Source organism: Martes martes (assembly GCF_963455335.1).
Source record: "Martes martes genome assembly, chromosome: 6".
NCBI lineage: Eukaryota > Metazoa > Chordata > Mammalia > Carnivora > Mustelidae > Martes > Martes martes.
Genome location: NC_137893.1, coordinates 110723786 through 110735968, shown reverse-complemented (window position 1 = coordinate 110735968; position 12183 = coordinate 110723786). Strand labels below are relative to the sequence as shown.

At 39.5% G+C, this 12183-nt stretch overlaps 1 protein-coding gene across 1 annotated transcript in view; it reads right to left on the bottom strand.

The window, feature by feature from the left end:
* COL19A1 (collagen type XIX alpha 1 chain) overlaps positions 1-12183 on the bottom strand; it is a gene marked incomplete at both ends in the record, with an annotated part of 315931 nt that overhangs the window by 95755 nt on the left and 207993 nt on the right. The window contains one exon of the mRNA XM_080806683.1: positions 5104-5157. Within this exon, the coding sequence (XP_080662809.1) occupies positions 5104-5157 (54 nt within the window). The remainder of the gene's footprint in view (positions 1-5103; positions 5158-12183) is intronic.

Sequence of the window (12183 nt, the reverse complement as noted above, 5' to 3'; positions counted from 1 at the left end):
ATACTATTCACTTACTTAAGGGATATTACATATTAGTTGATTACTGTTTGATAAGAGAGATAAAATTAATATTTTAAAATTAATTTATACTATTGTAAGAAATTCCAACAAGTGCTTTAGGAATCTCATAGGCAAGCCACTAGGGTGAGTCGTACACCATCTCTAAATCTGAATTAGGAAGATTGTCACCTTGACCAACCCTTCCTTCTCTCTCTTGTTACCTTCCTTCCTCCTGTGCAGTAGGGCTCCTTTCACATGGGGTACAATGTTGAAAAAGACAAACAAGCAAAAACCAACATTTTGATCTAAATATGTCCATAAACAAATCGGGATATCTTCTAAGCTACATATAAATCGTCATAAAATACAAATAGCTCCATGGGACATCCGAAAGAGATAAAAAATGCTCTACTGATAATTTAAAAAGTAGTAACTACTACGATAGCCACAGTGAAGCTTGCCTACGCTCAATAATCCAGTTCTACCATGGCCATCACTAGAGGGACGAATCAATGAAATCTGGCCACGAGACTCCCTATGTAGAACTCTCCACAAATTTTCGTAGCTTAACCTGACATGTAGGGCTTCATATGAGGTTCACCAGGACCCTGGCAAGGCTCGACATGTCAGTCCTGGCCTCGAGCTCTTTGTCTCATAACTACGTGGGCTGTTTGCCCTTCCCCACTCTCCAGGGCCACAGTGCTCTGTGTTTGCTCAGGCTGCTTTCCTCTGTTGGTGATACTCAGTTTGCTCTCTCCTTCCCCTCTATTTGTTTTACTGGACAGCTCCTTTCAACTCTTTTTTCAATAGTTTTATTGAGGTATAATTGATGTACAAACAACTGAACATATGTAATGTGTACAATTTGATGAGTTTGGACATACGAAAACATCCGTGATACTCCATCACAATCAAGGTAATTGACATACGCAACACTTCCCAGAGTTTCCTTGAGCCCCTTAGGTGTTTGTTTTTGTTTTGTGTTGTGGTGAGAACACTTAAATGAGATCTATACTCTTAACAAACTTCAAAATGCACGATATTGTGCATGACACTCTACAGGCACAGTGTGGTATGGCAGATTTCTAGAAAGTCTTCATCTTGCATCACTGAAATTTTAAACCCATTGAATAACAACTCCTATTTCCCCTATCCCCCAGCAGGCAACCACTATTGTGTTCTCTGCTTCTCCAGGTTTGACTATTTTAGAGATCTTAGATGAATGGAATCAAGTAGTCTTTGCCCTTCTGTGACTGGCTTTTTTCACTTAGCATAATGTCCTCTAGGTTCATTCAAGTTGTTGTAACTGGCAGGAATTCCTTCTTTTTTTTAACGCTCAATTTTTACGCTTCAATTTTCAATTCCTGAAGGAAACCCTCTCGACCACTATCTTTTCTAATTCTCTCCCTTTGTTCATATTTCTGTAAACTAAACTTGAATCCCCAGAGGGCAAGGACAATATCTTACTGATTTTTGTAAGCCCCGCTCCTAACAGAGTACTAGGTACATGGTAGGCCTTAAATAAATGTTTGTGAAGTTGCTTAACAACGTAAATTAGGAGCAGGTTGATGTTTTTACAAGCTCATTTTCTTAAGGTAGGAATTAATATGATCTTAAAAGGACTGCTTTCGAAGAACTCTGTTTATTTCTACCCATGTGAGAAACAACAGTCCTCTTGCTAAAATACACTATGTTCAGAAAAATTAAACATGAAGATAGCACAGAAAAATGTAGGGAGCCTGTTAGTTGGCTTTCACTTCCAATGCTGCCCTTGGCTAAGTCCTGTAAGTATGAGTAGGTGCCTCCCGAGATTTTTTGCAGCATGCTGGTATGCAGGTCGCCCATTCAACCCGTCATCTGAACAACTGCAAAAAAAATCCAAAACAGGATGAAAACCGTACCCCAACATAAAGTTTTGATAATACTTGTATTCAAGAAAAGATATTTTAGTCAACTGGGGGAGTTAGCCCAGAATCAAATAGATGAAGAATTTCCATAAACCACGATTCTTAAACAGAAAATGAGCTCTTTAAGACCTTTTCTTTTAAAATAAAAGCTGACCTATGAATAAAAACCTTTTATTTTCTCGTAGATTTTTTCCCCTTATTTCTGTAGTTGGTTCTTTCACAGTATTTTATAATAATCGGTATTTTGTTATATTACAGAAAATAACAAAACCCACTATTCTTTTAAGTACTGTGTACCCAGGATTTAACAAACACTGTATCAGACCCATAGCTGAGTTGAAATTTTAAATCCAATACTTGAAATAAAATAAGTACCTCTCTTCCCCAAATGCCCTGGCAATAAACTAGAACCGGTGGAAGTGAATATTATAAATTCCTTCATAGAGTCGCATACTTCTTAATCTTCTAAATTCTTCAGTAAACTCCGTTGATTTATAGCTGAGAACTCATTCCAGGACTTGGAGTAATCTTCTTTCCTAGACATTTGGCAGGCTTGTCACAAAAGCCTTCATCATTCAAACTCCTCCTTTGAGACAACAATTATCCAGTTTTAAAAGAAGTATCATATGTTTAGAAAGTATATGAAGGTCTAATCTTGCCTGTTCGCATTCACCAGCTTTTCTTCTTTATAGCAGAAGACAATTATTGCAAATCTTACAACACATTCTCTGTTTTGCTAGAAAATTTGGAATAAAAATCAACAAAGCTAATTCCTTTAAAGAATGGCTTCCAGGCTCCCGAGTTATGCCTCTTTTTTCTCCACTTGCTTTTATAATCACCATCCATTGACACCAGTACATTGCTAATAGAACAATCCACTTGAATGGCGAAAGTGGATGGGATGAAATCAATTACAGGAGAGCAACCTTGTTCATTTTTTGGCACACCCACCCATGACCACATCCTAAGAAATTCCTAAGATGCTAGGTCTGGAGCCCTCTAGTGGTGGTGAGCGGGGGTTCTGGTCTTTAAAAAGCCACTTTCTGGTTTTCAACTTTTTTTTTTTTTTAAAGATTTTATTTATTTGTTTGATAGAGAGAGACACAGCAAGAGAAGGACCATAAGCAGGGGGAGCGGGAGAGGGAGAAGCAGACTTCCCGTGGAGTAGAGAGCCTGATGGCAGGGCTCGATCCCAGGACCCTGGGATCATGACCTGAGCCAAAGGCAGACATTTAACGACTGAGCCACCCAGGTGCCCCTCTGGTTTTCATTTTCTTATCTACAGGATATATTCATTTGTATACTCATTCATTAAATAATTAACAATCACATCTACAGGACAGAAACTGTGCTAGGCAATGGTGTTAAAACAGAGGTTCAAAAAAATTGCAGTGCAGCAGGCCAGCCTAGAAAGAAGGCAACCGTACGAAGCATTGTGCCAGGTGCTACCTCAGTGCAGGAGGTACATGAGTGCAAGGATCTTGGGCGAAGACACCTCATGCACTGAGAGCACTGACAAGGGCTATGCAGGAAAGCTGAGGCTGAGATGAGTCATAAAGACAGAGGAAGCTTACTGAAGCCTCCAGATGTGCAAAGCATGGCATTTTTGAGATAGCAAGTGAGGATGACACTACGGGTTACAAACGAAGGAAGGGCATAGAGGACAATGGGCAGAGACGTCAAGGGCCAACTAAGAAGGGCCCAGAATGACACACCGAAGATGTAGAATCCAGATGTAGAAGGAGAGGGAAGCTATTAGAGTTTCAAGCCGAAGGATCACACAGTCTGAATTATCACTGGGAGGTATTACTCCACTCGCAGAAGGTAGAGGCAATGAGACCCTCTCTGAGAGAGCTACTAAAATACGGATACAAACTGACAAGGGCCAAAACAAAGTCAATGGCAATGAGGAAAGAGAGGAGGAGATAGATTCCTGAGCTATTTGGATGTAGCACGGACATGATTTAGGAACTGTCTGGGAATGGACGATGAGGGGGAGAAAAAAAAATCCAGAATTATTTCTGGAGTTTAGTTTGGGAACATGCTACTTTTGTAATGTGTAGGAGACCTATAAGTGGAGACAGTGAGCAGGCAGTGGGAATGTACGAGCCTGGAACACAGGAGGAATGTCAGGGTTGAAATAAAAACCTGGAAACGTTTAATGCACGCAACATACAGATAGGAGAGGAGGGAACGCTGTTAATGGAGACAAAAAAGGATGGCCCCAGAGGTAGAAGGAAAAAAAAATCAGTGTCACTATACCAAGAGAACTGGGAGTTTCAAGGAGAGAGCAGGCACCCCTGTAAATTCCTATACAGCAGTGAAATCAAATGAAGACTGATCAGACCCAGGGACTCTCACACCTCAGAGATTACCGGTCACCAAAGAGAGAACAGTGCCATTAGGGTAGCCTGGACACAGATCAGACTCTGATGGGCTGAAGGATTGGAAGAACCACAGGAAAAGGAATACATTTTCTAGAGGCTTGGGGTAAAGAAAAATACGAGTGAATTGGCTAGAAGAGCTTTACAGCTCTCTTCAGCAACAGCATTTTACAAAATTCTGCTAACCAAAAGTTATATCAAGAAAATTGGTCATGCTTCTCCAGATATCTAAGATATCTAACTTACTACCAGCCCGGACATTAGGAAACTGAGGAGAAGGAGCCGGGTGGGTTCAGATCAGGATTCATCTACTTGGAGACTTGGCTTAGGGCGCCCATGTAGGCAGTGCAGTGCTTCCTGTCTACGTAAGAAAGAAGTGGATACGGTGTGCAGACAGCTACTAGCCTCCCTTACCTCGTTGTTTGTGTGGTAGTGGGAGGTGTAGGGAGTATAACCATTTTATTTTATTTTCATTTTTTAATAATTTATTTAATTATTTGAGAGAGAGTGAGATCAAGCGAGTGGGTGGAGCAGGTGAGGGGGCCGGAAAGCAAATCTCAAGCAGACTCCATGACCAGCACCAAGCCCAATGGGGGGTTTGATCTCATGACCCCGAGATCACGATCTGAATTGAAACCAAGAGTCCAACGCCTAACTGATTGAACCACCCAGGTGTCCCAGGAGTATAACCATTTTAAACAGTAGAAAAGATCAAAATTAGCTACAGGGGGGCAAAATAATCCATAGATAGATAAATACACAGGAAGAAAGCGGGGTTCTCCTAATGGACAGTCATCATACTGTTTACTCACGGGTGGTCCTGGGGGACCTGGTTTTCCTGGAGGACCTGTTTTTCCTCGTCTTCCCTGGAAACCAAAGAGAAACAGACAATAAATACCGTGATGCCTTTTTTTTTTTTGCTTTTAGATGAGACAGTATTAAACGGCAATTTTAAAGATAGTAAAAATTAAAAAATAATTTCAAGCCTACCTGACCTTTAAACATCAATGAAATCTAAAACCCACAGGCCAAATTTTAATGACCAGCAGGAGAAAGATAGTGCCTGCAACGAATAAACGTTAACTTACAGGCAGTCCTTTAAATGCTGTCTACCTTGATACTATAGTAACGTAAAGCATCTGAAAGATGGTCTAAGATTGGCATTTTATCTGACGATTCTATGGTTTTGGATGCAATAAAACCTGCATTTGTCATCTTAAATTGGTGTTTTTCAAAGAACGGTCTGAATAATTTCATAGGAGTAACCTGAGGGAGGGGATTGGGTGTTACAAATGCACATTCTGAAGCTTCATCCTTGACTTACTGGTTTAGGATCTCTGGGCAAGGAAGTCACGAATCTGCACTTTAAAACCATCTCAGGTCACTCTTAACGCTCACTACAGTGTGAAAAGCGCTACCCGAAGCCATACCGTAATCCTGTGTATTGTTTAAAGCACATCAACTAGCTCTTTTCATCCCTATGGATGGTAAAGCTATTTTTTAAGTAAACTACAATAAATATCCCTTGCTGATCAACCTTCACTATGGCATTGAATGTTAACTTTCCCAAGCTGATCACTAGCTAAATTTCAATCGCAAGAGTTAGAAAAGTAAGATCGTGCTAACATCTCTAGGTGACTGTGTACCTAATATCATTTAAAGGGCAGTTAGTTATTTTTTATAAACTCGCTTTTTAAATTTTTTTCCTTTTCTAATAAAAGGATGTAAGCCTAGGTATTGAAAGCATATATTTTGAATGAGAAGCATTTCTGAGCATGTTTTATTTTTATTTTTTTCAGAGAAAGCATGGGAACGGGGTGGGGAGGGGAGGGCAGAGGGAGGAGAGAGAGAGAATCTGAAGGTGGGGCCTGGAGTCTGATACAGGGCTTGGTCTCAGGACCCTGAGATCATGACCTGAGCTGAAATCAAGAGTTAGATGCTTAACCAGTTGAGCCACCCAGGTACCCCTCTGTGAATGTTTTATATATATGGTCACTCTACTTCATTGTTACTAATTATTTTATTATCATATTGGTAGTATATTAATACACATTAAGACTTGTTGCTACTGACAAAGTAAAAGTATTGGGTTAATCTTTCAACATTTTTTGGGGGGGAGAACTGTAAACATACACACAGAAAGGCCCATCTCATTTACTAATTTTCTTGCTCTGAAAGTGTCAGGCAAAGTCACTTCCTCTTTCTGGTTTTTGTCTAGGCTGGGAGTGGGATAGGAAGTCCAATGTCAGTTAAATGAGTGGAATAAAACTGGGGAGGTAAGTAAGCACATACCACACTATGATTGGATGGGAAATACTTGCACTATTGTTGAAGGTACATTAAGCGCACACCATCAATAATTCATACAAAAACAGCAGCTGTTTTTATAAACAATCCTAGCTAACATCCACAGAACAAATTTTTAAAACCTTTATTAAAAACAGAAATATAATTAGTGGTCTTTTCATGTATTTCCTGTTGCAGAGATCTGAACCTGGGAGTTCCTTTGGGGAGCTGTAACACTGGAATGAATATATGATTTAATAGTCTGTATACTTAATAAAAGTTATACCCATGTACATCATTTTCTGGTCTTGTAGTTTACACATTCTGAAAATCAATATATTGGGTCTTTTAGTAAATGTAAGTCAATTAGACCCTGAGGACTAATCAATGATAAAAAGTTTACTTAGAAAGTGAAAGCACTGTAATTTATTTAGTCACAAGAGCACAAAGAAACAAAATCAATGGCATCGAAGTGGGTGATAGGTTCTTTCTTTTAGGTTGAGGTAAGTTAAACCATGGGATCAACTTCTATGCGCATTCTCCTTTCTTTAAAGGAGACATGTGTATTGATCTGGGCAGGAAGTGGGGAAAATGAGGCTGACTATTGATCAACTTTTATCACAGAGTGAATGGTTAAGGCAAACCACATGTCAGATATTGTAACATGCCCTTGTCATATTTTAGGAGGTGGAGTACAAACATTCACAATTCAGTACAGTAGGGGCAAGCATCCAAATTCTTGCATATCACTGGTGATTTAAGCAATCACTTAAGTCAGCCTTGCAACTGTCAGAGTACACCGATGTGTATGCTGGAGGAGCGCTGGGGAATGCTGCCTTTGTTCACGTGTCCTTGCTAAGGGTGGATATGCAGGTAAAGTATTTCTTAGGACCGTTAATTTACTGAAACATACTGTGTGCCGCAGATAACTTCAGATGGCCCGTATTTCAGTTTAAATGTGGTTCGGAGGCTTGAGTTCCTAGTTACACCCTAATCTTGATTGGAATTCTTTTTAATGATTTTCTTTACAAAGCAACAGAGTACCCATATTTTTTTTTTTTTTTTTTTTAGCCATACAGCCAAAAATGCCTTAAATATATTTAGACTTAGGAATTTAGCTTAAGTCTTAAGTGTCAGTGATCTAGGAAGGGGGCTCCGACAGGACAAAGCAGGAGGGTAAACGACTGAGAAACATGCTGGAAGCTGCCGAGGGTGGTGTCTGGGAGTGGTCGGGAACTACTGGAGTGACAGACAAATTCTGCGCCTACTCCCGGGCATCATCTTTCTTCTCTCCAAGGAGCCCCAGGAATTCAATCCTTTTTCTTCTTTCCTCCCATTCAAGTCCTCCTCCGGCTGCACTGAACAGTCTCCCACGCTCCTGTTCCTCCAAAAGATCTTTTGCTTTTCCACTTTAAAGCATTCAGGAAAGGCAAAAGCCTCCCCTATGAGATAATGTAGATTTTTGGTAGCGTGAATTTTATTACTCAAGCCAGGACAATTCGGCACATATTTTATATTAGTTAATGTTACTTGTTACTTATACATGTATTACTAATAACATATGCTAAGACAGCAGGCCTAAGCCCCAACTCTCATCCTAGGACTAAAATCAGATTCCTTCAGTTTTTCTGAGGAAAGTGTATTCCATGAATCTCTGTTCTTTTCTTTACAGGGCTCTAGGGAACTGTGTGAGGACGTCTGGGGCCGGGGCGAGGGCTGTTGCTGGTGGAGGCGAAGTGATGGGAGGCATGGCTGTCTCACGTTTGTTCCCATGACTGCCTCCTTCTAGTTCAGTGTCTTCCCTGCAACGCTTGCTCAAGACCCACTGTAAAGTGAGATAAAAAGTAGGGACTTGGATGAGGGTGGGGATGAAAATCCTGGCAGACAAAGATAAATGCTGAGCTGGGGTGACCTTCCTGGTTAGGATGCCTGCTCCCAGGTGGCCATTTGTTCATAAGCAATTGTGATAAATTGGAGCCTGACTGATGGGCACCTACTGTTCCAGCATAATCACAATTGGGCTAATCCACCCCTTTTCTGAAAATGGGAGTATGAAGCATAAAACAGATTCACCATACCAGGTTGCCCTGGAAACCTCAAAGTGCCCAACATGTAAATTTCCTGTTTGGAAATAGTGTAAAGGTTATTAGACAGCAGTTTAGATATTTGTCTAATGATTTAAGCCCAGCAGTGCTCAGACCTGATTGTGTGTCAGCATCATCAGGAGGGCTAGTTAAAACAGATCAGTGTATACAGAGGAAAAGGGAACCCTCGTGCACGGTTGGTGGAAATGCAAACTGGTGCAGCCAGTTTGGAGGTTGGAGGTTCCTCCAAAAAGTAAAAATAGAACTACCATACTAATTCTACTATATTTGCTAAGGAAAAAGAAAACACTAATTTGGAGAGATATACGCACCCCTATGTTTCTTGTAGCATTACTCACAATAGCCAAGATATGGAAGCAACCTCAGTGTCCATCAGTAGATGAACAAAGAAGATATTACACACACACACACACACACACACTGAATTATTGCTCCACCATAAAAAAAGAATGATATCTTTCCATGTGTCCTAACACAGATAGACCTAGAGGTTATTATGCTAAGTGACACAAGTCAGATCAGACGGAGAAAGACAGATACCACATGATTTCACTTATATGTGGAATCTAAAAAACAAAACAAATGAACAAACAAAACAAAATAAAACAGAAAACCTACTCTGAAATACAGAGAACAAACTGGTGGTTGCCAGAGGGGAGGAGGGTGTGGGAGAATGGCTGAAATGAGTGAAGGGGATTAAGAGGTACAAACTTCCAGTTATAAAATAGATAAGTCACAGGGATATAAAATACAGTGAAGAGAAGAAAGTTGATAATATTGGAATAATTTTGTATGGTAACAGATGGTAACTAGACTAATTGTGGTGATTATTTTATAATAGATATGTGTTGAATCACTGTGTTGCATATTTGAAACTACTATAATATTGTATAACAACTATACTTAAAAAAAAAGAAAACCCAACAGATTTGACTCCCTACTTCCAGAGTTTCTGATTCACTAAGTCTTGGGGCAGGGCCTGAGAATTTACATTTTTTTTTTAAGATTTTATTTCTTTATTTGACAGAGAGAGATCACAAGTAGGCAGACGCAGGCAGAGAGAGAGGGGGAAGCAGGCTTCCTGCGGAGCAAAGAGCCCGATGTGCCCAATGTGGGGCTCTATGCGGATCTCCATCCCAGGAGCCTGGGACCATGACCTAAGGCAAAGGCAGAGGCTTTAACCCACTGAGCCACCCAGGCACCCTGAGAATTTACATTTTTAACAGGTTCCCAGTAATGCTGATGCTGCTGACCTAAAGACCATACTTTGAGAACCCCTACTCTAAGCCTCAAGCTCTTACTCATATTTCAAGTTAGGCAATCATGTAGAACTGCTAATATCTTGTAAATCTTGTAGCTTAGAATAAAAAAGCCCAATTGGTTTTGTGATTATGTGAGTTTATGTGAATAAAAAGCCCACTGTCAAGTTTAAGAGCACCTGGACTGGAGTCCTGGCTTTTTCTTTTATGGAAATTTTTTGTGTCAAAGTTTCATTGCTGTAAAATTGATATTTATACCTTACAACACATCTGCTAAGCACTAAAAAAGGATCATATGTAAATTCCTACCATATACACCCATTAGGATGGCTTTCTTTCAAAAAACAGAAAATAAGTGTTGGCAAGGATGTGGAAAAATTGGAATACTTATTCACTCTTGGTGAGATTGTAAAATATTGCAACTTTTATGGAAAACAGTATGCAGATTCTTAAATCTTAAATTCTTAAAATCTTAATTCTTTAAGTAGGACTACCATGTGATCTAGAAATCCCACATCTGGGTGTATATCTAAAAAAACTGAAAGCAGGCTTTTGAATTTGTGTATCCATGTTCACAGCAGCATTAGCCAGAATAGCCATGAGGAGGAACAAATTCAAATGTCCACTAACAGATGAATGGGTAAACAAAACGTAGTATATACATACAATGGAATATTAGTTAGTCTTAAAAAGGAAGGAAATTCTGACACAGGCTACAACATGGATGAACCTTGATGACATCCTGCTAATTGAAACAGACATAGTGAAATAAGTCACCAAACAAAAATACTGTATGATTACTGTATGCGTCCCTTATATGAGCTACCTAGAGTAGTTAAGTTTATAGAAAGAGAAAGTACAATGGTAGTTATGTGGCGGGTGGGGGAAGAGGTTAGAGGGGAGTTGTTTAATGGAGATAGAGTTTAAGTTTTGCAAGATGAAAGAGTTCTGGAGATCTTTTTCACAACAATGTGAATGTACTTAACACTACTGAACTTTACACTTGAAAATGGTTAAAATGACAAGTTTTATATAACGTGTATTTTTCCACAATTAAAAATGATACTCATGACATGACATCTGATACATGATCGTAATAATGTTAGTTCCTTCTCATCCTGCTCTTCTACCCTCCTCTGCCCAATTGTCCACATTTTAAAATTTAGAAATCTTTGATAATATATCAAGAAAACATATAATATGGATTGTGTATGAATTAAAAAGTGTAGCCAATTCTTAACTATGTATATGGCAATATGGAAATTTTTTCATCTAAAATAATAATCGAGGTTCCCATGAAGCATAGAAATATGAGAAATAAATTGTGGGGCATTCATACTATGGAATACAACACAGCAAAAAAAAACCCGAATGGACTATACTATATGCAACAATACCAGTGACTCTTGCAAACATAGTGTTCATCAGTTTATAAAAGGAATAAACTCAGGCAAAGATAATCCATGCTGTTAGAAGTTATGACAGGCTACCGCTGTGGGAGTGGGGAGGGGAGGAGAGCACCCGGGGGATTTTATGGTGTGGGTGATGCTGATGTGTTGCGTGCCAGTGACATGGATGTGGTCAATATTCGAAAAATCATCAAGCTGTATATCCTTATGATACATACATTTTTCTGAATGTATATTACAATAATTTGAATGTATATGACAATTTAAAAAAATGAAACCAGGAGATTTCAACAATAGAATGATTTTATTTGAATTATCTAATGACTACAGCCATCTGCATTTGCTCTGTAGAAGGCCACAGAGGGTCACTATTGTCAGGAAGATTAAAAAAAAACACAAAAACAAAAAAGACAGGGCTACTTAAATAAATGACATCTACAAATTTTCAACACTTAAAAATAACCATCCTTCCAGGATGACTTGCAGTATTAGAGCACATGTATCTTAAATTAGTCACTTGATTTATAAACACTTGGCCCTGCAGGAGCATTAAGAAGAGAAAGAATGCAAATAATGGGCTACTGGTACTTATCTGACAGATGGTTTTTGCTGCTGATGAGGATGATGACGATGAAGACAAGGTTAAAGCAGGAACTGGACTTCAGTAAGGGGTGGTATGCAGACTGCAAGCCCACAGAGGAGACACATGGGAAAGCAGGCTCTCTAAATTGTCAGATCTTGCCAATACAGCTGGCTCCTCTCAAATATTTCCCTGTTCCCATGTGTGTATTTCGCGCACTCTTAGGCATCAGCGCAGCCTGAACAAGGTATCA